The following is a 26,932-nucleotide window of genomic DNA, read 5'->3' as shown; positions in this document are numbered from 1 at the left end:
TTTATATCTGAGGATAGAGGTTAAATGATTTGTTTACGTAGCTAGTAAGTGTCTAAGGCAGGCTTAAAAAACAGGTCTTCTTGATTCCAAAGCCAATGCTTTATCCACTTTACCACCTTTATTGGTTTCATCAGGGCAGGACAAATATACATGTCTTTGGATTCAAAGTAACTGAATTCGAGTTAGTCTGAATATCATTGTGGAGAAATTGATGATAGTCTATTAGGTTGAAATGCTGGCATCCTCATGTTCATGGTAGTTCCTATGATAGCTTTTCCCTGTTATGATGATATTCATAAAGATTGGTTTTATGATACTGGTAGTTCCACTCGGTTTGCATGGAGCCTGTGAACTCTCCCCCAAGAAATAGCCTTTTTTTCTTTTCTAGTTTTAAACAAGGTCCCATGGCCCCTTTTTTCGTTTGGATAAAAAGTCATCATAAAAAGTGTTTTAGGTAAGATGATGATGGTACTGGAAGCCACACCATTGGCAGAGGAGTTGAAGGAGTTTTGGATGTTTAGCATGAAGAGTATAGGAAGTACATTATCACTTCAAGGACTGTGGACTCATTCTCCTTGACATCATGAAGTAGAACAAGGAGCAATTATTAGACATTATAAACTGTTAGACTTTTGTAAAGGCTTTAGGTAAATACTAAATACTAAATAAATACTAAACAATATACATAATTACCACAATAGAAAGAGAAAGAATAATAAAATAAAATGAAATACTGTGTAATTCCAACACACAAGACTGACTTCAAAGATCTGAGGGGAAAAGTGATTGAATTTTCCATTACTGGAGATCTTCAATCAGAGACTAGAAGCCAACTTGTTGATACAGTAGAGATTATTCCTTAGGTATAAGCTGAAATAGAGGCCCTTTGAAGTACTTTTCCAAGTTGGAGATTCAGTGATTAAAAATTTGACATTATTATAGCATTCCTATCACATCATTTCATACATTGCACTGGTCTCTAGTTTCTTTTAAGTACATTCTTGAAAAACTTATAGTCTGATTGAGGAGACAAGGCATATGTGTATGAGGCAGTAGGAGAATGATTCTAAAACAGTGCAAGTCTGAGAGAATGTGGTTCAACTATATTAGAATATCTTGAAAATTACCTCATAAAAAGAAGATTCTCAACTTGAATATTCTTTTTCTGTTCCTCTGGACAGCACTGACTCTTTGGAGAAATCCTGCAGCGTATAGTTGAAATTAAGAAGTTGGAAGGTTGATATGGATCATTTACCTGTGTTTTTTTCCCGTGAGCACATCAAAGAGATTTCTAGTTCAGTTTTAAATCTGAGTTCTGTTGGGATTTGGACAAGAATCTCAAATTTCAGGTAATTTTATATGCCTCCATCTTTCATATTTTAAGAAATGTATTTGTTCAAACTGACTTGAAATCTCCACTTATCTAAGTGGTGAAACTGACTTTATTTCTATATGGCTATATTTTGATACTTAACAGGTTAAAATATGTTTTCTAAATCTGATCGCTTTGTGTACTTGTGATGGTTTTAATGTGAAATTATATATTACATATTATAACAGATTCTGATCCAGGTTAAAATTCAGTCATATTAAAAAAAACATATATATACAAGACAACTAAATAACTGACTTTGTGTCATCAAGTTAACCAATTTAAAAGTTTATTTTTGAGAAGGTGCAACAGATTAGGGTAAACAGATCTCATCTCAGATTAGGTTAAAATTCAAACCAAGAATATATTTTACTATGGGATTAAAAAAAAATCGATACCTTTTATTTTTAGAGCGCTCTTATTTCTATTCCTTTCTACTTCATTGTCCAGTGAGCACTCACTTGCAACAAACATAAAAGATTAAAACAGTAAAAAATCAGTAAAACCAATTAACATAATGACCACATCCCACAGAGCCCTCATTTTTCAATGAAGAGCACTTTTCCCCTCAGATCTTTGAAGTCAGTCTTGTGTGTTGGAATTACACAGTATTTCATTTTATTTTATTATTCTTTCTCTTTCTATTGTGGTAATTATGTATATTGTTTTCTTGGTTCTGAAAATTATGAACTTAAGCAGAGTAAAATGTCTTCCTATATTTCTCTGAATTGTCCGTGTTTGTTATTGTTCATGGTGCAGTAATATTCTATTACATACATGAACTACAGTTTGTTTAGACAAGTGAATGGGCACCTATTCTATTTCAAGTTATTTGCTTTCCTAAAATATAATTATTTTGAGATATATATATATATATATAGGGCCTTTATTTCTGTAGTTTGCCTCCTTGTGTCAGAGGAGAGGGTATATGTCTAGCACTAGGATCTCTGAGTCAGAAAGTATGGACTTTTTAGTTACTTTAAAAAATATAATTTCAAATTACTTTAAAAATATTTATTATTTATTTTTAACATTAAGAGTTTTTTGAGTTCCAAATTCTCTCCTTCTCTTTTGCACCCCACCCCCCAACTCACTGAGATAGGAAGTGATATACCAAGTACATGAAAAACATTTCAATATTAGTCATATTGTGTCAAAAAAGCAAGAAAAATAAAGAAAGTGAGAAAATTATGCTTTAGTTTTCACTCAGATTTTATCAGTTCTTTCTCTGGAGGTGAATAATATTTTTTTTTATTTTGAGTCTTTTGAAATTTTCTTGGATCATTGTATTGGTCAGAGTAGCTAAGTCTTTTACAGTTGATCATCATTACAATATTTCTTTTACTGTGTATAATGATCTCTGGGTTCTGCTCACTTCATTTTGTATCAGATCATACAGGTCATTTTTCTGAAACTGTCTCCCTTGTCATTTCTTATAGCACAGTAGTAGCCTATCACAACATATACCACAATTTGTTTGGCCATGTCCCAATTGATGGGCATCCCCTGAATTTCTGATTCTTTGCCACCACAAAAAGTTATAAATATTTTTATGCATATAGGTCCTTTTTCTTTTTCTTTGAGGTCTTTGAGGTACAGACCTAGTGATACTGCTGAGTCAAAGAGTATACACATAGAGACATTTAGGTGTAGCTCCAAATTGTTTTCTAGAATGGTTGGTTAAGTTCTCTATTTCAACAACAGTTCATTGGGGTACCTATTTTCTATCATCCCTTCCGGATTTTGTCATTTCTATTGGTGTGAGGTGGTACCTCAGAGTTGTTTTAATTTGCATTTCTCCAATCAATAGTAATTTAGAGCATTTTTTTCCTATGACTACAGATAGCTTTAATGTATTCTTCTGAAAACTGTTTATATCCATTGACAATTTATCAATTAGGGAATGAATCTTAGTTTTATGAATTTGATTCAGTTTCCTATGTTTGAGAAAAGAGGGCTTTATCAGAGAAACTTACTATGAAATGTTTTGATATTATTTCATTGTCAGTAGTACCTTTTGTGTGTTTGTCCTTTGTTGCCGAAGAAGACCATGTCATCCGAGAAATGGTGACATGACTTGCACTTGACTTTGTTTTGAGTGAGGGAGGGCTGTGCAGGTCACCAGCCTAACTTCTCCTCCAGAGCCATCTGAATCCAGTGACCAGATATTCATCAGGATGACTGGAGATGACCCAGGATGAGGCAATTGGGGTTAAGTGACTTACCCAAGATCACACAGCTAGTGAGTGTCAAGTGTCTGAGGTGTGATTTGAACTCAGGTCCTCTTGACTCCTGCACTGGTGCTCTATCCACTGTACCACCTAGCTGCCCAGTAGTACCTTTTATCAAAATGTTCTTTCCCTGCTTATCCCTTTTAATTTGTTCTATTTTTGCTTCTGTTTTGTCTGAGATCACGATTGCTACCCCAGCTCCCCCTTTTTTTCACTTAAGCTGAAACAGTATAGATTCTGCTCCATCTCTTTTTATTTTTTTTTAAAATTCGGTGGTTTCTTTCTATTTCAAGTGTATCTCTTATGAAAACATATTGTTCGAGTCTGGTTTCTAATCTATTATGCTGTCTTTTTTTATGGGTGAGCTCATCCCATTTACATTCACAGTTATGACTGGTAACTGTGTATTTCCCTCCATCCCATTTTTTTCTGTTTATCCTGCCCTTTCTCTTTTTATCCTATTCAAATTACTTTCCATTTCAACTGGTCCAATGAATTTACATCTTTACCAGTTAGTGTATCAACATGCCTGTTTTCTTTTGGCTCTTCCACATTGACTTTGTCAATATTTTATCATCTTTGCTAATTTGCTGGGAATGAGGAGAAATCTCAGTTGTTTTGGTTTTTATTTACAGCAGTCTTCCATATTGTTGTTAGTAGTTTGCATTTCTTTTGAGAAATAATTAGTGATATCCTTTGACCACTTATTTTTTGAGGAATGGCTCTTGGTTAAATATTTGTGTTAATTCCCTTTATATCTTGGATATCAAACTTTCATCAGAAATACTTGATGCAAGCATTTTTTCCTAACTGACAGTTCCCTTATCCTACCTGCACTGATTTTGTTTTTGCAAAAGCTTTTCAATTTCATTTAATCAAAAATGTCTATTTTATCTTTTGTGATCTTCTTTATCCCTTATTTGGTCAAGAGTTCTTCCCTTATGAATATTTGTGAAAGTTACCTCCATTCCTATGATGTTTATTTATTAAAGTCCAGTATCCATCTGAATATAATGAGAAGATAGGACTCACTAGAAAATACCCTAATGTTGGGAAAGATTAAAGGCAAAAGGAGAATGGGACAGCAGAGGATGAGATATATAGATAGAAGGTATGAATATGAACTTAGACTTCAGGAGAGAGCTGAAGATAGAAAGACCTAGCATGCTATGATCCATGGCATTACAAAGATTCAGACATGACTGAACGACTGAATAACAAAATCCATCTGAAATGTTCTATGGTATAATGGCATGAGTTACTCATCGAAACCTACTTTTTGCTGAATTGCTTTCCAGTTTTCACAGAAGTTCTTATCAGATAAGGAGTCCTTTACAAACCAAGTAGACTATGTTTTCAGGCTTACTTTAATTGTTTATGATTCTTGCTTATTTAATCTATTCCACTAATCTATTTTTTTTTTACTTTTAGCTTATATCAAATAATTTTCAACACTATTGTTTTGTAATAAAAATTAAAATCTGTTATTACTATTCCTCCATTTCAACTTTAAAAATGATTTCTTTTGAAATATGAAACATTTTGTCCTTTCAAATTTTTTTTTCATTTTGTCTAGCTTTTTAAAATGTTTCAGTGGTACTTTGAAATAGCTAACTTTATAAATAAAATTTAGATAGTATTACCATTTTTACTTTATTGGCTTGGCCCAAACATGAACAATGATTCTCTCTTCAATCATTTATTTCTTTGAAGAGTTTTTTATAATAATTTTAAAATAAATCTTGACTATATCTTGGTAGATTGATTACTAAATATTTTCTATGTTTGGTATTTATTTTAAATGGAATTGCATCGTTTTTTACTTCTAGATTTTGATAGTATTATGTGGAAAGGCTGATGATTTTTAATAGATTCATTTTTCATCTACTGTACCTGAAGCTTTTGTCTCAACTTTTATTTCTTGCTGATTTGGGGGATTTTCTAAGTAAATTATCATTTTATCAGTTCATAGGGACACTTTTGTTTCCTTTTTGCCAACATCTGTGTCTTTAATTTCTTTTTCTAGATGCTATTGCTAGCATTTCTAGAACTATCAAATAATGGTGGGGGCAAGAGAAATTCTTGCTTTATTAATGTATATATTGAGAAAACTTCTAGTGTTTCTTCAGTGTAAATAATGCTAACTTTTGGAATCAGATATATGTTTTTTATCTCATTAAAATAAACTTTCAAGCATATCTTTTCTAGAGGACCAATGGTTTCTTTTTTCAGAAAGCCTCAGAAAAATCAATAAGAATGTCTTTATAATGGGGATCTAATCATTAGCATTTAGGCTTATTGATATTTCATAGTTAGTGTTATTCAATATGTACATGGAAGAAGATTACATTTCATGTAAAACTGTTTGTATAACATTGGAATACAGAACATCACAAGTAAAGTAAACCATATTTTGTTTTGTGCAACTTTTTGACAGGAGGAAAGATACCGAGTGTTGTGCTTATGTGAAAAAATTTATAGAGGGTCATTTTTTTTCAGTACTTATGATCACTACCATCTCAGCGAATGCCGTGTGTATGGTTTTGCAGACCAATTACGACATTAAAAATCAATTGTTCTTAATTTTTGAGGTAAGAAAATTACTTTTTCTTTTCTGAAAATGTACAGAGATTTTAAAAGTCATTTTATTCAATTGGAAATTGCTGAAGTTAGACTCAAAAGGATCCAAATGTGAGTTAATAAAAATATAGGCTCTTTCCTTTATTTCAGTATTTGAATAGATTTATGATTTCCTTAGGGTGGATATTTCCTTTTCATATACATATGGATCACAAACCTTCCATGCCTTTGTAGAGAGCATTATGAGTTTCTGTAGCCAAAACAATGCTTGCTAACAATGAATGAGTCTCAACATTCAGCTGCATTGAGCCTCATGTTAATTTAAGGCCTTTCCAGAGTGTTGGAATCTGCCAGAACTCACACACTATTAGTCTGCCCTTTAAAAGATAAGAGATAACTACATGAAAGCATCAGAACAAAACTTTACTGGACAATCTTCACTTCTAGTAGAAGATAATGAGCCATCCTCTTAGCAGAAAACTATTTCACCATTTGGAAAGATACAATTTAATGTATCCCTTTCCTGAATTCTTTAAAAAAAATTGTATATGTGTGTCATATCATATCAGATAGACTTACCATATAGGATAGACTATCAAAATACCAAATTATACTTAGATGTCCTTTCTTGCATTGATAAGTGAGTTTCACATTATTCTTTTTACACAGAATTAGTTCAGTGAAGTTGTGATTATAAAATGGCCCAGGACAGAATCCTAAAGTGTATTCCTGTTTAGGGAGTTGGACATGGATAATGATCTAGCAAATGAGACTGAGATGGTAATTTTTGAGTTTCCATTGAGTGATGAAGTCAGAAGTCTGATTTTAACATATTGAGGAGTGCATAGAAATTCAGAAAGTGGAGTAAACAAGTGTAGATGATTTTTCTAAGAGTTAGACTGTGAAATGGAGAAGATATTATAGTTTGAGAAGATGAGAAGTTCAGCTGAAGTTTCTTTTTAAAGGTTGATAGAGATATGGTTATGTCTACAAGAGGGAGCCACTGGATATTGAGAAGCTAAAGATTAGAGGGAAGGGAATGGTTGGTTCATGGGATAAACTCAGAGAAGACCTGATAGGATGGGATCCAGAGCACAAGCAGAGGGGTTGGCCTTAGCAAGGAGAGGGACAAACTCTTCTCCTGATCCTGGAACAAAGAAGAGAGGATGGGGGTGGGATGGGTGATGTTAAGGGCTATTTGTGGTGTAAAATAGTAGGGAAGAGATGAAATTATCAATGAATGGCCATTATTTTATAAAGCATGATGAAGTGAGAACTTTGGCTGAGAGTGGGGAAGGGGAAGTAGAGGTGGCTTGAAGAAAACTTTGAAGTAGATGCTGCAGAAAGTGTAATAGTTAATCAGGGAAAAGTAAAGGAATCACCTTGAAACAGTGAGGACCATATAAGATGAGAAGGCATACATTTATTGTTGCCCCAGTCAACATGATAATGTGACTTCCTCCAACATTTATCAGCGCATGAGTAGGAGGGGAGAAGGCAAATCTTTTGGGTAATCCAAGGTTGGAGTTAAGAAAAGGATGAGTAGTGGTAGGACAGGGGGTCAAGAGGGAAGAGGACAGCACAAAGTTGAGCTGGGTAATTATAGGGAGGAAAGTGAGACCAGAATGGGAGTAATGGACTAGGAGAGCAGGAGGGATGGAGTGACCCAAAGTCAGGATGATGTTGAGGAAAAGGTTCAGGAGGAGTGAGAGAGGAAGAGATGGAAAGGTAAGAGGTCATGGTCTGAGAGAGGAATTTCAGAGTTTTATATTTTGAAGATTAAATAGTTACAGGTGATGGTAAGATCAAGTTTATGACTATTTCTATGTGTAGCTGATGTGAAGTGAAGGTGCTGATAATGGGAGTGGAGGAACTTGGAAGCCAGAATATTAACATGAATGTTAAATTCCCAAGTACAAGGGCAGGAGTTGTGGTGGAGAAGAAGTACTGAACTGAATAAGGGAAGGAGAATGACTTGAGAGCCAGGAGAGTTTAACAACCCTGATCTAGAGAGGTTGAAGTGAACCTCAAAAGAGGAAAGTGATGCTGAGGGATGGCCATAGATCAAGGGGTCTGGAAGTGATAGTGGGGAGCAAATTGACTCTGATAATCTTTATTTCATTGAGATACCCAAGGATGAGAGATACATAATCATGATGGACTGAAATGCCAATATTCATATTCCTCATATTCCTCAATACTACTTCTGGTCCAGAAGAGTCAGAACCCAGAAAGATAAAAAGAGAAAGAAGAGGGAAAGATTTCAGAATCACATTAGCTAAACTTGAAATTGAAAGTGATGGATTAGTATCCATTTATTGTGAAGGAGGAAGTGTGTGTTCGTCCTTCGCTGTCAAAAGAAGACCGTGCCATCAGAGAAATGATGACATGACTTGCACTTGACTTTGTTTGGGAGGGCTGCGCAGTTCACCAGCCTCACTTCTCCTCCAGAATCATCTGAATTCAGTGACCAGATATTCATCAGGATGACTGGAGATGACCCAGGATGAGGCAATTGGAGTTAAGTAACTTGTCCAAGGTCACACAGCTAGTGAGTGTCAAGTATCTGAGGTGAGATTTGAACTCAAGTCCTCTTGACTCCTGCACTGGTGCTCTATCTGCACCCCCTAACTGCCCCCGGAGGAGGAAGTACAGTGGAAGCAGAGTATCATAGACGTCATCCAGCAGATCCATTAATTTCAATGAGATGTCATGTCTCCCATGCTTTTCGTCAAGCACAATGTGTTCACTCTCCTTAACAGTGTGATTTACAAGAACAGTTCCTGAGACAGAAAAAGGACACCAAAGTTTAAGTTCCAAAGTTGTGACTTTGCCAAGAACTTGGATTTCCTCACTCACATGCTTCTTTGGCAGATTCCTGTGTGCCTCTACTCTTCCTTACAAATATTATGAGTGCATTGGTGGGAGAGTGTGACTTAGGTCTATGTGCAGACTACGATGTATCTGTTATTTCTCTATTTTCTTTAAACATATGAATATCTGTGATGTTAATTTTTTGCTTTATTGTTCAGTAAATAGTTATGATTAAGATCTAAATTGTCATTATTATGAGTGGCAGACTTTATGTAAATATAAGCACATTAGGGATTATATTCTCCCACAACAGATTTATCCCTAGGATCTTGAGAGAGTTTTGCTGTACCATCTGGTAATGGTTCTTCTCTAAGAACCCTAGACCAGCCAGGCTCAGAGCAGATTGGAGTGAGTGAACCAGCCTAGAAAGTGAGCAGGTATCCATATGCCCTATGTGAGAAGTGTGAGCTGTTATAGTCTGGCTTAGTAATCTAGTGTATCCTTTACATTACATTTTCCTACATGATTTAAAAAAAAAAAATCTATCTGTTCCCTTTGGCCATGGAACTTCAGAGTGGCTGTGACTATTTTGTTTTCTCTTTCAGGTAGTAGAGGTCCTGTTTTCATCTGTTTATTGTTTTGAATTCCTCATCAAACTTTACGTGGATCCTATTGGATACTGGAAGAATGGATACAATTTGTTGAATGTTGTCATCATCATCATCCTTTCTGTTCCTTTTTATATGCGGAAGCTGTTTGGAAGGCACTACCCATATCTAAATATTGGAGAAGGCATCCAGTCTCTTCGAATTCTCAAACTCATTCCCTACAGCCGAGGAATAAGGGTAAAAGGGGTTGATTGTGTACATAGCCCTATGTGGGCACTGGCGATGCATATTCTTTTAAAAATATTTATTTTATTTTTTGTTATATTTGAGTCCCAAGATGTTTCCTTTTCTCCCTCACAATCCCACATTAGAAAAGGTCAACCAACATTTGGCATGGATATGTATATATATATATATATATATATATATATATATATATATATATATATATGTGTGTGTGTGTGTGTGTGTGTGTGTGTGTGTGTGTGTGTGTGTGTGTGTGTGTGTCTGTGTCTGTGTCTGTGTCTGTGTGTCTGTGTGTCTGTGTGTGTGTGTGTAAACCTATACAATACATAGTTCCATATGTCAGTTTTTTCCCTAGAGGTAGATAGCATTTTCCTTCACTGGTCCTTTGTAGTTGATCTGAATATTGATATAACTCAGAATAGCTTTGTCATTCACATTTACTTTTCGAACAGTATTGCTAGTAGTGTAAACAGTGTTCTCTTCATTATTTCATGCAAGTATTTCAATGTTTTCCTAAAATCAACCTGTTCAGCATTTCTGTTTTAGCATGTTTTAGCATGGTGTAGTGTTCTATTATAATCATATACCACAATTTATTCAGCCATTTCTTAATTGACAGGTAGCCCCTATATTTCCAATTCTTTGTCAACACAAAGAAAGCTGCTGTAAATATTTTAGAACGTATAGATTCTTTTCCTTTTTCCCTCAATCACCTTGGGAAACAGACCTAATAAGTGTATTGCTGGGTCCAAGAGAATACATAGTTTTATAACTCTTTGGACATATTTCCAGATTACGCTTCAAAGTGGTTGGAAGAGTTCCACTTAACAGTGTCCTAATTTTTTCACATTCCCTCTTACATTGGTCATGTCTTCCTTCTATCCTTTTAATCAGTTTATAAGTGTGATATGATATTTCAGTTGTTTTAATTTTCATTTCTTCAATAAATGATTCAGAGCATTTTTCGTATGACTATATATAGCTTTGATTTCTTTCTCTAAGAACTGTTCATATCTTTTAACCATTTATCATTTGGGGAATAACTCATATTCTTATGAATGTGACAAAGTTTTCTATATATTTGAGATGAGACCTTTATTCAAGAAACCATATAAAATTTCTCCCCAGTTTTCTGCTTTCCTTCTGATCTTGGATACATTGGTTTTGGCTATACAAAACCTTTTAAATTTAATGCAATTAAAACTTTTATATCTCACAATACTCTATTCATAAATTTGATAGGTTATATGTTCCATGTTCTTCTAATTTACTTGTGATATCACCCTTCGGGTCTAGGTCATGTATTCATTTTGACCTTAGCGTGGTAAATGGTGTAAGATATTGATCTATACTAATAAACCGTGTCAGACTGCTTTCCAGTTTTCCCAACAATTTTTACTAAACAGTAAATTCTTAACCCCAAAGCTTAAATCTTTAAATTTATCAATCACCAGGTAACTATAGTCATTTACTACTGCGTATTGCACATTTGCGCTATTCTACTGATCCACTATTCTATTTCTTAACCAGTACCAGATAGTTTTGATAATTACCACCTTTGATACAATTTATGATCTGGCATTGCTAGACCTCCTTCCTTTACATTTTTTCACTAATTCCTTTGACATTCTAAATCTTTTGCTCTTCCAAATGAATTTCGTTATTTTTTTCTAACTTAATAAATTTTTTTGGTAATTTACTTGGGATGGTACTGAATAAGTAGATTAATTTAGGTAGGATTGTCATTTTTTGTTATATTGGCTTGAATCTATGAACAATTAAAACTCTTTTTATTCCATTTTTATCAGACCAGTTGGGAAGAGGGTAGGGGGAAAAGGAAAACATCAATATTGTTGCATCTTGTTATACGAAACATTTTTTAATTGTTTGAGTCTCTCTCCTATATAATAATCCTAATAAATCATATGACCATTAGCAATGTTATCCAACCATGTGAAATAAAATGCCAATTCATTAGTAATATAAACTCTATTTAGCTTAAATTTTTTGGCAACTTTTATTTTATTTAAAAAAAATTGCCAGGCATTTATTGTTTTTCCCCAATGAGAGATAAAAAAAAACAAAACCCTTGTAACAAATATGTATAGTTAAGCAAAACAAATTTCCATATTTGTCTGCCATATTAAAAATGTCGGTTTCTTTCTACACGTTGAGTCCATCAACTCTGTCTCAAGAGGTAGGCAACATGCTTCATTGTCAGTCTTTTGGCATTCTAGTTGGTCACTGCATTGATGAGAGTTATCAAGTTTTTCAAAATTGTTTGTCTTTATAGTGTGATTATTATATGAATAACTCTTGGCTCTATTCAATTCACTCCAAATGAGTTCACAAGTCTTCATAAGTCTCTCTGAAACTGCCTCTTTCATAACTTTTTATTATTTCCTTTACATTTATATGCCATAATGCATTCAGCCATTCCCCTTGCCTGTACCCACTCATTTTCTATTTCTTTGCTTCTATAAAAAGAACTGCTATAAACATTTTTGCACTTTCTTTGATCTTTTTGGAGCACATGTCTAAAGAGCTAAATTACAGTCTACGGACTTTTTGGGTTTAGTTCCAAATTGCTTCCCAAAATGGATGGACCAATTCATACCTCCACCAATAGTGCATTAATGTGCCTATTTTTGCATAGTCTTTCCAACCTTTGTTATTTTCTTTTGTCAACTTTACCAGTCTGGTGAATATTTTTTCACATGACTATTGATTGCTTGGATTTCTTGCTTTTGAAACTATTTACATACTTTTGACGATGTGAATTGGGGGTCTGTTTAGTTATTAATATTCTTCTTAACCTTGTCCCAACTCACCTTTCTAGCTTCCTTGTATATTATTCCCTCCCCCACATTCTTCAATCCAACCAAACTGACTTTCTTTTCTTCCTCATACATTTTTTTTATGGTGCCAATTTAAAATAGTTTTTACTCTCCAGGACAAGAATTTAATTTCCACTTGTTTACAGTACTGATAAAGTGCAATGTTGTTCACTTCTTTCCCCTCTGCACACGTTCAAGTATTCAGAATGCCCAGATTTACAGAGCAGCTTAAGTATTACTTTTAAACTGCTACTTGCCTCGGCTACAAATTTTGAGTCCTTTGGTTTTTGGAAAGCTGTGTGGAATGCTCCTTCTTCTGTTGTTTAGTCCATCTCTTCAATGGTGGGTCCAGAAGAAGTACCTCCAGATGGGGCTGCTCCACCCCCTGGGAATCCACCAGACATGCCTCCTAGCATGCCCCCTGTACTCTGGTACAGCTTGTAATTATGGGGTTGCAGACCTTCTCCAATTCTTTCTGCTGATGCCCAAATTCTTCCTTCTCAGCAGTCTGGTTCTTATCCAGCCAGCTGATTATTTCATTACATTTGTCAAGGATCTTCTGTTTGTCTTCATCACCAATTGTGCCTTGCAGTTTTTCATCCTCCACTGCAGCCTTCATGTTGAAAGCATAAGATTCAAGAGAATTCTTGGAAGACACCTTGTCTCTCTGCTTCTCATCCTCAGCCTTGTATTTCTCAGCCTCCTGGACCATACGCTCAATGTCTTCCTTGCTCAGATGTCCTTTATCATTGGTGATGGTGATCTTGTTCTCCTTGCCTGTGCTCTTATCCACAGCAGAAACTTTGAGAATGCCATTTGCATCAATGTCAAATGTCACTTCAATCCGAAGAACACCTCTGGGTGTTGGGGGGATTTTTGTGAGCTCAGATTTGCCAAGCAGGTTGTTACCCTTTGTTGTTGCCCTCTCACCTTCATAAACCTGAATAAGCACACCAGGTTGGTTGTCAAAATAAGTGGTAAATGTCTGTGTCTGTTTGGGGGGATTGGTGGTATTATGTTTGATGAGAACAGTCATAACTCCACCAGCACTTTCAATTCCAAGGGAAAGAGGAGTGACATCCAACAGCACCAAGTCCTGCACATTCTCAGATTTATCTCCAGATAAAATGGCAGCCTAGACAGCTACACCATAAGCAACAGCCTTATCAGGATTGATACTCTTAAGAAGTCTTGCAAAAGCTTCTGGATTTTCGGTATTCGAGTGGAACCACCCACCAGAACGATGTCATGAATCTGTGATTTATCTAGCTTGGCATCTCTTAAGGCCTTTTCCACAGGGTCCAGCGTGCCACAGAAGAGATCAGCATTCAGCTCTTCGAAATGGGCTCGAGTGATTGATGTGTAGAAGTCAATACCTTCATAGAGGGAGTCAATCTCAATACTGGCCTGGGTACTAGAAGAGGGTGCATTTTGCACGTTCACAAGTGGTGTGAAGATGGTGAACAGCCCTTTTGTTCTCGCTGATGTCCTTCTTGTGCTTTCGTTTGAACTCAGCAATGAAATGGTTGACCGTTTGGTTGTCGAAGTCCTCCCCACCCAAGTAGGTGTCCCCAGCCGTGGACTTGACCTCAAAGATGCCATCTTCAATGGTAAGAATGGAGACATCGAAAGTACCACCTCCAAGGTCAAAGATCAACACATTTCTCTCAGCACCAACCTTTTTGTCCAAGCCATAAGTAATAGCAGCAGCAGACTCTGATGATTTGGAGCACATTGAGACCAGTGATGGTTCCAACATCTTTAGTGGCCTGACGTTGGGAATTGTTGGAAAAGGCTGGTACTGTGATGATGGCCTTTGTGACAGTCTTCCCAAGGTAAGCTTCAGCAATTTCTTTCATCTTGGTCAAGACCATAGAAGACACTTCTTCTGGATAGAAACTTTTGGTCTCTCTTTTGTACTCCACTTGGACCTTAGGCCTGCCTGTGTCATTCACCACCATAAAAGGCCAGTGCTCCATGTCTTAATGTACAACTGTGTCATCAAATCTGCAACCAACCAGACGTTTGGCATCAAAAACTGGGTTGGTGGGGTTCATTACAACTTGATTCTTTGCAGCATCACCGATTAAATGTTCTGTGTTGGTGAAGGCGACATAGCTGGGGGTGGTCCTGTTTTCTTGGTCATTAGCAATGATCTCCACTTTCCCATGTTGGAAGACTCCCACACAGGAGTAAGTGGTGCTAAGATCAATGCCAACTGTGGATCCCTTCAACATGGTTGCTGGGGAGTTGGGGGTCGTAGCTGACCACTGTGGAGAAAGAAGAGCTGCTGCTGTGCTGAGTAGCTCCTCATACATTACACTTCATCTCCTATCTCCATGCTTTGGCACTTTCCTGCATGCCTGGAATTCACCCACTCCTCACTTCTACCTCATTCAATCCCTCTGGTCCTTTCAAGGACCAGTTTAAGCAGCACATTCTATGGGAAGCTTTTCCTGATGCTCTCAAACTACCTTGTATTGAATTACTTTGTAGAAGTATTTATCCTCTTTGTATTTATTCTGTATATATTTATATATGTTCTTGTTTTCCCTATTAGAATTTGAGCTCCTTGAAATAAAGAATTGTTTCATTTATTGTATTTATATTCCCAAGGTCTCGCACATGTTAAGCACATAATAAGTGCTGCTTAGCATTGGAAGGTAAGGCATGCAAAGTCAAAATTCCCCACCCATATTTCTAGTCTCTGAAGCTTGCTGCAACAATTGGATCACTGCCAACTTGTTTTTCCAAGTAGTTCTATCATATTTCATTCAACAAATATTTCTTAAGTGATCATTATGCTGAGTCCTTTCCTCAGTGCCAGAGGTGATACAGAGTTTAGCTAAGACATGGTGTCTTCCTTCAAAGAGCTTATAGTATAGTAATGCTACCCTTTCATGAAAACTTCTGCACTTATATGAATAGACAATATATTGCCTTGAACTCTGCCCAGTGCAAACATAAAACCATACTTACACTTGCTTCAGAAATATGCTGAACTGTTAGTTGTTTAAGATGGATGAAGTTAACCTTGTCTATTTATGCATTAGGTGGTTTTTGTTCTAATTTGTTGTCTGTGGACCATTACATTAGAAGATCTCAGAGATCCTTTTGAGGGTCTGACTGTTCCCAAATGCAAGGTCAGGATGTTTTTGTGTTGGACGTGGGGAAAGGAAAAGTGTGTGTGTGTGCGTGTGTGTGTGTGTGTGTGTGTGTGTTTGTAAACCTTGAATATCTATTATTGGAAACTTGCTAACATTGCTTGAGAGCACTGAGGAGTTATACCTAAGGGTTTTCTCCTCTCCTTCTTCTTTCCATTTGTATCCCAACATCCAAGCTAAAAAGTGACCTAATAATAATATCTTACATTTCTGTAGCATTTACATTGCAAAATGCCTGCTTTACAACAACCTTGTAGGGGTAGTAATACCACTATTAATCCCATTTTTAGGGGAGGAAACTGAGACTTAGAGAGGTACAATGACTTGTAAAGGAAGAAGTGACAGAGCCAGGAGTCATACATAAATCATACAATTTCAGAATTGGATGAGAGCTCAGTGGTCTTCTAATTCTGTATATTGGATTATAGGAGGCAAATCTGAAAGATATTTTGGAGATTATCTAGTATGACTTTCTTATTTTACAGATGACGAATCTGAGGCCCAGATAATTTAAGTGACTTGTTAGGGGTCCTCTAAGCTGCAGTAGACAAAAAGATTCAAACCCAGATCTTCAGATATTAAACGCAATCTTCTTCAAACCATATCATGTTACCTTCACTTGTTTGATGGACTTAAGGTTCCATATCATATTTATGATCTTGAAAGGAAAGGCAAAGTTGCCCTGGGGCATCATAGTATCACTCAGGCAAGGGGGGCTATGATAGTGGAACTCTGGAAGGTCTGGATGTGGGCAGAATTATACTAGAAAATCTTTTTTTTTTTTTTTATAATTAAATTTATTTATTTAACTCAACATTCATTTTCACAAAATTTTGGGTTACAAATTTTCTCCCCTTTTATCCCCTCCCCCCCCAAACACCAAGCATTCTAATTGCCCCTATGACCAATCTGCTCTCTCTTCTATCATCCCTCTCTGCCCTTGTCTCCGTCTTCTCTTTTGTCCTGTAGGGCCAGATAGCTTTCTATACCCCTTTACCTGTATTTCTTACTTCCTAGTGGCAAGAACATTACAGTTGATCCTAACACTTTGAGTTCCAACTTCTTTACCTCCCTCCCTCTCCACCCCTTCCCTTTGGAAGGCAAGCAATTCAATATAGGCCAAATCTGTGTAGTTTTGCAAATGACTTCCATAATAGTTGTGTTGTATAGGACTAACTATATTTCCCTCCATCCTATCCTGTCCCCCATTACTTCTATTCTCTTTAATCCTATCCCTTCCCATGAGTGTCGACCTCAAATTGCACTCTCCTCCCCATGCCCTCCCTTCTATCATCCCCCCCACCCTGCTTATCCCCTTATCCCCCACTTTCCTGTATTGTGAGATAGGTTTTCCTACCAAAATCAGTGTGCATTTTATTCTTTCCTTTAGTGGAATGTGATGAGAGTAGACTTCATGTTTTTCTCTCAGCTCCCCTCTTTATCCCTCCACTAATGAGTCTTTTGCTTGCCTCTTTTATGAGAGATATTTTGCCCCATTCAATTTCTCCCTTTCTCCTCCCAATATATTTCTCTCTCACTGCTTGATTTCATTTTTTTTTAAGATATGATCCCATCCTCTTCAATTCACTCTGTGCACTCTGTCTCTATGTATGTGTGTGTGTGTGCATGTGTGTGTGTGTAATCCCACCCAGTACCCAGATACTGAAATGTTTCAAGAGTTACAAATATTGTCTTTCCATGTTGGAATGTAAACAGTTCAACTTTAGTAAGTCCCTTATGACTTCTCTTTGCTGTTCACCTTTTCATGGTTCTCTTCATTCTTGTGTTTGAAAGTGAAATTTTCTTTTCAGCTCTGGTCTTTTCATCAAGAATGCTTGAAAATCCTCTATTTCATTGAAAGACCATTTTTCCCCTGAAGTATTATACTCAGTTTTGCTGGGTAGGTGATTCTTGGTTTTAGACCTAGTTCCTTTGACTTCTGGAATATCCTATTCCATGCCCTTCGATCCCTTAATGTAGAGGCTGCTAGATCTTGTGTTATCCTGATTGTATTTCCACAATACTTGAATTGTTTCTTTCTAGCTGCTTGCAATATTTTCCCCTTGACCTGGGAACTCTGGAATTTGGCCACAATGTTCCTAGGAGTTTCTCTTTTTGAATCTCTTTCAGGAGGTGTTCTGTGGATTCCTTGAATATTTATTTTGCCCTCTGGTTCTAGAATCTCAGGACAGTTTTCCTTTATAATTTCATGAAAGATGATGTCTAGGCTCTTCTTTTGATCATGGCTTTCAGGTAGTCCCAAAATTTTTAAATTGTTTCTCCTGGATCTATTTTCCAGGTCAGTTGTTTTTCCAATGAGATATTTCACAATATTTTCCATTTTTCCATTCTTCTCGCTTTGTTCTGTGATTTCTTGCTTTCTCACAAAGTCCTTAGCCTCCATCTGTTCCATTCTAATTTTGAAAGAACTATTTTCTTCAGTGAGCTTTTGAATCTCCTTTTCCATTTGGCTAATTCTGCTTTTGAAAGTATTCTTCTCCTCATTGACTTTTTGAACCTCTTTTGCCAATTGAGTTAGGCTAGTTTTCAAGGTGTTATTTTCTTCAACATTTTTTTGGGTCTCCTTTAGCAGGGAGCTGATCTGCTGTTCATGCTTTGACTTCATGTCTCTCATTTCTCTTCCCAGCTTTTCCTCCACCTCTCTAACTTGATTTTCAAAATTCTTTTTGAGCTCTTCCATGGCCTGAGCCCATTGGGTAGGCTGGGACACAGAAGCCTTGATTTCTGTGTCTTTGCCTGATGGTAAGCATTGTTCTTTCTCATCAGAAAGGAAGGGAGGAAATGCCTGTTCACCAAGAAAGTAGCCTTCTATAGTCTTATTTCTTTTCCCTTTTCTGGGCATTTTCCCAGCCAGTGACTTGACCTCTGAATATTCTCCTCACACCCACCTCGCCTCCTGATCCTCCCAGCCAGCGTTTGGGGTCTGAGATTCAAATGCTGCTTCCAGCCTTAGGGCTTTTGGCGGGGGCAGGGCTGCTATTCAGTGTGAGATTAAGTTCAGGTGCTGAGGTGGGGGCAGGGCCGCCTCTCAGGCTCAGTTCCCTCAGGGGGTTTATGCACAGACCTTCCACAATGGATCCAGGCTCCCGCCCACTTGAGGAGCCCTGGTCCTCAGCCGCCTCTCAGCTTCTACCTCCCAGGGGGGCCTGAATTATGGGGGCACCCCACTCCCCTCTCGACTAGCCAAAGAGACTCTCTCACCAACCCCCATCACCTGTGGGTGGAGGGACTTGTGCGGCCGCTGGAGATCCCGTCCCTGAAGCCTCCTCAGATCTGTACTTCTCGGTGCCGTGGCTGCGGCAGGTCTGGGCTGGCCTCTGCGTCTGCAGCGCGACGGACCTGACGGACCTTTTGCGAGAGGTTTGCAGGTCCCTCTGTGGGTGGAGGGACCCGTGTGGCCGGATCTTTTCCTCTCGGTGCTGCGGCCACGGCAGGGCTGCACTCAGCTCCCAGTCCCGGCGCCCAGTCCGCAGCACGAAGGACCCCCCCGCGAGAGGTTTACAGGTCTCTCTGGAACAGAAATCTCCCTTGCTCCAATGTTCCGTGGCCTCTGGGTGCAGAATTTGCCGTTAGTTACTTCCCTGTAGCCGTTCTATGGGTTGTGGGTTCGGAGCTATGTGTATGTGCATCTTTCTACTCCGCCATCTTGGCTCTGCCCCCCCTAGAAAATCTTTTTTGCTTGGTTGTTTCAAAGCTAAGTGGGGTAAGATCAAAATTCCTAAAAAAACTTTTTTTAGATTTATTTATTTATTTTTAGTTTTAAACATTTACTTCCACAAGATTTTGAGTTACAAATTTTCTCCCCATATCTCCCCTTTGCCCACTCCAAGACAGTGTACATTCTAATTACCTCTTCCCCCAATCTGCCCTCCCTTCTATCACAACTCCCCTTCTCTTATCCCCTTCCTTTCTATTTTCTTGTGAGGCAAGAGAGATTTCTGTACCCCATTACCTGTATGTTTTGTTTCCCAGTTGCATGTAGAAACAATTTTTAACATTTGTTTTTACAACCTTGAGTTCCAACTTCTCTCCCTTCCTCCTTCCCCACCCCTATCAGAAATGCGGTTTGGGCTAGACCATGGTTGTAGTTATTATTGTACATTTTAAAAATTCTGAACTTAAACACCAAAACACCAGAGTTACTGTGTACACAGCAGAACACAAAAATGAGGATTCTATGTAAATCCATGAATCTCCATTTAATTCCACTTGCTTTAAAAAAGAATATGATAAATTCTACTTGCTACTTCTAAAACTGTCCTGCTTGTCTATGCTTCCTTTCCAATATACTATCCTTCTGTGCATTTAATAAATGTTTCAGTGGTCCCTTTTTTACCCATCACTATTGTTAACCTCTTTTTCCTCTATGACTTTCCTACCTAATAATTAAGAGGAAAAAAGAGGAAAAAATCCAACAACTTGTAACAGAGATAAGCATAGTTAAACAAAAGGAATCCACGCTATGACTGTATGAAAAAAATGTATGTGTCTACACCTTATATCTATCACTTTTTTTTTTATCAAGAGATAGGACAGTAATAATAATGTTAGTAATAATAGTAGCCAACTTTATAAGTTTTAAGATTTGCACCGTGCTTTACATTTATCTTCTCATTTGATATGCTTCATTGTAGGTTCTCTGAGGCATGTCTGGTTCTTACATTGACCAGGGTTCTAACTTTCCAAGTTATTTTTCTTATCTGGTGGAGCTGATATGATGCATTAGAGGCAGCAACCCAGCTGAACTCCCAACATTCCCCTCCAAACAACTTTAAGATAATGCCTCAAATAAAATTTTGGAGTGGCAGAGTCAACAAAAGGTTGGAGTGAGCCATTTTTCTAGCCTAAGATAGCTTAGGCAGTTGGCAGGAGAACTCTGTGACACCAGGGACTTTGTGCCTGGAACAGCAACACCAGCAGTAGGCTGGAGGTGGCCCTGGTGGCAGCAGAAATAGCAGCTTGGGGAGCTCTCAGTTCAGAGATGGTAAGAGGGTTGGTCAACTGGTCAAAAAGAGATTACAGGAAGCCTCCTATCCCCCTGTACTGTCAATGGGCATAGAACTAGGCTCTGTTTAGCAACTCTGTTGCTCATAAGCTGTTCTGGGTCACAGCTCCATGCTGGAAAGGAGCACAGATGGTTGGTCACAAGGGAACAGGGGACCTAGTCACAGTTCCAGAGCCAAGAGGAATACTAGGGATTGTGACTGCAGAGGAACAGAGGCCCTTCCTGGGCAAAGACCAGAGTACAAACCAAGAGAGGAGTGATCACATCTCTCTTTGAATCACACCATGTTGGAAGCACTGAGAACTGGCAGACCCCAAGAAGTAGCTCTGAAAATAGCATGAAAACATCTAAAGCTTAGGATAGTGTCTCCCCCAGCTCCAGGTGAGAAGAACCCAACTTTAACATAAAGTTCAAAGTCAAGAAATAGGCTCAAAAAATGAGTAAGCAACAATAACAACAACAACAAAAAGAACTTGACCATAAAAGGCTACTATCATGGTTAGGGAAGACCAAGATATAAAACCCAAAGGAGACAATAGTGTGAAAGCAACTACAAGCACAGGCTGAAAGAAAAATACTAATTGGGTCTAAGCCCAACAAGCATTCCTAGAAGATATAAAGAGAGTAGTAGATATAGATGTAAAGATATAAGAGAGTAGTAGAGGAAAATTGGGAAAAGGAATGAGAGCGATGTAAGGAAACTATGCAAAGAGAATTAACAGCTTGATTGAAGAGGTACACAATACTGAAGAAAATAACATCTTAAAAAACAAAATTGGCCTATTGGTAAAAGAGGCACAAAATTCGCCACGGAAAAGAAACCAAATTTAATTTTTGGTTTAAAAAACCAAAATTAGACAAATGGAAAAAGAAGGTACAAAAATTTACTGAAGAAAAGAGCTCCTTAAAAAGCAGAATTAGCCAAGTGTAAAAAAAGGTACAAAATCTCAATTAAAAAAAATTTCTTTAAAATTAGAATTGGGCAAGTGAAAGTCAATAACTCTATGAAACATCAAGAAACAATAAAATAAAAAAATGAAAAAAATAAAAGAAAATGTGAAATATATCATCAGAAAAGCAACTGACTTGGAAAATAGAATAAGGAGAGATGATTTAAGAATTATTGTACTACCTGAAAGCCATGATCAAACAAAGAGCCTAGATATTGTATTTTAAGAAATTATCAAGGGAAACTGCTCCAATATCTTAGATTCAGATGATGAAATAGAAACTGAAAGAATTGACCAATCCCCCCATGAAAGAAATCCCAAAATGAAAACTCCCAGGAATATTATAGCCAAATTTTGGAGCTCCCAGGTCAAACAGAAAATATTACAAACAGCCAGAAAAAATCAATTTAAATGTTGTGGAGCCATAGTCAGGATTACACAAGATTTAGTGACTATCATGTTAAAGTATCAAAGGGCTTGGAATATTCCAGAAGGCAAAGGAATTAGAATTACAACTAAGAATAATCTTCCCAGCAAAAATGATTATAATCCTTCAGGGGAAAAATGAATATTTAATGAAATAGAAGATTTTCAAACATTCTTGATGAAAAGACCAGAGCTGAATAGCAAATTTGACACTAAAATATGTCTCAAGAGAAGCATAAAAAAGTAAATATGAAAGAGTAATCATAAAGGACTTAATAGAGATAAAGTGTTTACATTCCTATACGGAAAGCTGATACATGTAACTCCTAAGAATGTTATCATTATTAGGCAGTTAAAAGGAGTTTACATAGACAGAGGGCATGGATGGGAGTTGATTATGTTGGAATGATCTCCAAAAAAATTGAAAGTGTGAGAAAGAAGGATGCAATAGGAAAAGGGTGAAGGGAGAGATAGAATGACGAAAATTTTCTTGTGAAAAATGTGGGGGAAGTGGGTAATGCTTGAACCTCACAGTCATCTGAATTGGTTCAAAGAGGGAAATATGTATATAAATATATGTACACACACTCAGTTGTGTATAAAAATCTAGCTTACCTAGTAGGGAAGGGAAGGGGATAAAAGAAAGGGGGGAGATGATAGGAGGGAGGGCAGATTGGGGAGGCAATGATTAGAAGCAGAATAGACTTTTGAGGAGGGATAGGATAAGAAGAGAGAGCAGAAAGAGAAATGGGATTGAGGGAAATACACAGTAATCGTTGGTGTGAAGGTGAATGGGATGAGCTCACTCATAAAGTAGAACCAGGTAGAAGAATGGATTTTAAACCAGAATCCAGCAACATGTTTCTGGGAGACACACTTGAGGCAGAAAGACACACAGAGAGTTAAAATAAAGAACTGGAGCAGAATCTAATATGCTTCAGCTAAAGTAAGGGGAACAGGGTAGTAATAAAGATCTTAGACAAAGCAGGGGCAAAATTAGCTCTAATTAAAAGATAATCAGGGAAACTACATTTTGTTAAAAGGTACCATAGACAATGAAGAAATGTAAAAATTTTTTACAATAAGTTAATACTGAGTACAGATATGAGCCAAATTTATAAAAATAAGAGCCTTTCTCAAATTGATAAATGGTAAAAGGATATGAATGAGCAGTTTTCAGAAGAAGAAATCCACGCTATCTATGAAAATCAAAGCTATATATGAAAAAACCTCTAAAAAAACCATTGATTAAAGACATGCAAATTAAAGCACCCCTGTTGTACCCTCTCACACCTATCATAAATGACAAATGCTGGACGGCAGGAAAGAAAAAGAAGCACATTATGAATTGTTGGTAGATTAGTGAACTGGTCCAATTATTCTGGAGAATGACTTGTAACTATTCCCAAAGGGCTATAAAACTCTGCAACTTAGCAATGCTATTACTAGATCTATCTACCAAAGAGACCAAAGAAAAAGGAAAAGGACCTATATGCACAAAAATATTTATAGAGGCTCCTTTTGTGATGGCAAGGAATTAGAATTGAGGGGATACTCATCAACTGGGGAATGGTTGAACAAGTTGTGGCATGTGATTGTGATGGGGTACTATTGTGCTATAAGAAATGACCAAGGGATTGGTTTCAGAAAAACATGGTAAGAACTATATGAAATAATAAAAACCAAAGTGAGAAGAACTGAGAGAAATCACCAAGTAGAAGACGCAGCTGGCTGAATGGGGACCCAGCTAGCTGGGTAACTCAACTCCTCCTCTCCTGTCTGCCTCCCCCTCCCCTTCCTTCTCTCCAAAGGAAGGTAAATTTAGATGGTCAAAAGATGCCTAGTTGATTTGGGTTTTACTGGCTTCTTCCCCTCCCTTCCCTTCCTGTCCCTTCCCTTCTAGTCCTGTGCACTCTGGAACTGGGACTCCAATGGGTTCCTGCCTAAGGGCTCCTCTGGACCCTCCTAGATTTAGAGTGATTATCAATAGTAACTGTTGCTGTTTCCCACCCAGCTTGAAGTCTTTCTTTTTCTTTGCCTCTTTAAAAGGGCCATGCCCTGGCTACTTCTTAAACAGGCCTATTCAATGAATGGGTGTTGCCTCACCCTAAGTGAGTACCTGAATAGACCTTGGTCTAAAGGGGCCAAGGTCTCCCAGTGCATCCTGGGCCATCTCCAGCCATCCTGATGAATATCTGGTCACTGCATTCAGATGGCTCTGGAGGAGAGGTGAGGCTGGTGACCTGCACAGCCCTCCCTCACTCAAAACAAAGTCAAGAGCGAGTCATGTTGTCCTTTCTCTGATGGCGTGGTCTGGATGAACAAAACTGTTCCCTTGGCTCTGCTCACTTCACTCTACATCAGTTCATATTATTGAGGATTTCTTACAGCTCAATAATATTCCATTACATTTATATAGCACAATTTTCAATCGACAAGGGCAATCAAAGGCATTCCCTAAAACTCTAGTCTTTTTTTTTATCTTTTCACCCCTAACCTCTTCCTCCCCTTCCTTTGAATCCCTCCTTTAAGACCATGAAGTTTGTTTTGCCTATGACTATTCCCTTCCTGGTATTTTCTTCCCTCCTAACCCCTCTCCCCAAACTCACTTGTTCTTCTTTTGAGTCGGATGTATTTCCATAACAAATCTTTTGTTTGTGTGCATCTGCAATCAATTCTCTTTTGTCCATTTCAAAGAAGAGTGAGGTTCATCTAGCCGTTAGTCTCCTTATGCCTTTTTCATATTTGTATGTTTTTCTCATGCACTTCAATTCCAGCAAATTGTGTACCCGTCTTTGTTCTTTTTACATGAACGTATTCCTCATTTTACCCTCCCTTCTCTTTTCTCTGTTAAAATCCTCAAAACAGAATTAATCGACCTCCCTTCCCCAGTTCCTTTGGTCTTCTTATTTAATTTTTCTCAATACACTTTGAAGTCAGCCAGTCAACTGACATTTATTAAGTGACTACTATGTGTCAGGCACTGTGCTAAGCACTGGGGATACAAAGAAAGGCAAAAACCAAACACTCCTCCCTAAACAAACAAACAAACAAACAAAAAAACCCTTTTTCACGGAGTCAGTAGTCTAATGGTAAGGACAACATGCAAACAACTGTGCACAAATAAGATATAGGCAGGGTAAATTGGGGGTATTCTCAGAATGAAGTCACTAAGTTTATTATTTTTTTCTTTTTCTTTTTTTTTTTAAATTTAACTTTTAACATTCATTTTAACAAAATTTTGGGTTCCAAATTTTCTCCCCTTTTGTCCCCTCCCCCCACCCCAAAACACCAAGCATTCTAATTGCCCCTGTCACCATTCTGCTCTCTCTTCTATCATCCCTCTCTGCCCTTGTCTCCATCTTCTCTTTTGTCCTGTAGGGCCAGATAACTTTCTGTACCCCTTTACCTGTATTTCTTATCTCCTAGTGGCAAGAACAGTACTTGACAGCTGTTCCTAAAACTTTGAGTTCCAACTTCTTTACCTCCCTCCCTCCCCACCCCTTCCCTTTGGAAGGCAAGCAATTCAATATAGGCCAAATCTGTGTAGTTTTGCAAATGACTTCCATAATAGTCATGTTGTGTAAGACTAACTATATTTCCCTCCATCCTATCCTGTCCCCCATTACTTCTATTCTCTCTTTTGATCCTGTCCCTCCCCATGAGTGTCGACCTCAAATTGCTCCCTCCTCCCCATGCCCTCCCTTCCATCATCCCCCTCACCCTGCTTATGCCCTTATCTCCCACTTTCTTATATTGTAAGATAGGTTTTCATACCAAAATGAGTGTGCATTTTATTCCTTCCTTTAGTGGAATGTGATGAGAGTAAACTTCATGTTTTTCTCTCACCTCCCCTCTTTATCCCTCCACTAATAAGTCTTTTGCTTGCCTCTTTTATGAGAGATAATTTGCCCCATTCCATTTCTCCCTTTCTTCTCCCAATATATTTCTCTCTCACTGCTTGATTTCATTTTTTTAAAGATATGATCCCATCCTCTTCAATTCACTCTGTGCACTCTGTCTCTATGTGTGTGGGTGCGTGTGCATGTGTGTGTGTGTAATCCCTCCCAGTACCCAGATACTGAAATGTTTCAAGAGTTACAAATATTGTCTTTCCATGTAGGAATGTAAACAGTTGAACTTTTATAAATTCCTTATGACTTCTCTTTGCTGTTCACCTTTTCATGCTTCTCTTCATTCTTGTGTTTGAAAGCCAAATTTTCTTTTCAGCTCTGGTCTTTTCATCAAGAATGCTTGAAAGTCCCCAATTTCGTTGAAAGACCATTTTTTCCCCTGAAGTATTATACTCAGTTTTGCTGGGTAGGTGATTCTTGGTTTTAGTCCTAGTTCCTTTGACTTCTGGAATATGATGTTCCACACCCTTTGATCCCTTAATGTAGAAGCTGCTAGATCTTGTGTTATCCTGATTGTATTTCCACAATACTTGAATTGTTTCTTTCTAGCTGCTTGCAATATTTTCTCCTTGACCTGGGAACTCTGGAATTTGGCCACAATGTTCCTAGGAGTGTCTCTTTTTGGATCTCTTTCAGGAGGTGATTGGTGGATTCTTTCAATATTTATTTTGCCCTCTGGTTCTAGAATCTCAGGACAGTTTTCCTTTATAATTTCATGAAAGATGATGTCTAGGCTCTTTTTTTGATCAAGGCTTTCAGGTAGT

The 26,932-nt window shown here is 37.6% G+C and overlaps 1 protein-coding gene across 1 annotated transcript in view; it reads left to right on the top strand.

Moving 5' to 3' along the window:
* Positions 1 to 1,147: 1,147 nt before the first annotated feature.
* The window catches only part of CATSPER3 (cation channel sperm associated 3), a 69,682-nt gene continuing 43,897 nt past the window's right edge, over positions 1,148 to 26,932 (top strand). Inside the window, exons 1-3 of the mRNA XM_072629901.1 lie at positions 1,148 to 1,349; positions 6,041 to 6,194; positions 9,603 to 9,842. Of these exons, the coding sequence (XP_072486002.1) occupies positions 1,243 to 1,349; positions 6,041 to 6,194; positions 9,603 to 9,842 (501 nt within the window). The 5' untranslated portion in view covers positions 1,148 to 1,242. The remainder of the gene's footprint in view (positions 1,350 to 6,040; positions 6,195 to 9,602; positions 9,843 to 26,932) is intronic.

This window comes from Notamacropus eugenii, chromosome 1, assembly GCF_028372415.1.
Source record: "Notamacropus eugenii isolate mMacEug1 chromosome 1, mMacEug1.pri_v2, whole genome shotgun sequence".
Taxonomy (NCBI): Eukaryota; Metazoa; Chordata; class Mammalia; order Diprotodontia; family Macropodidae; genus Notamacropus; species Notamacropus eugenii.
The sequence above is the reverse complement of the archived record's forward strand: the minus strand, read 5'-3'. Positions and strand labels throughout refer to the sequence as shown.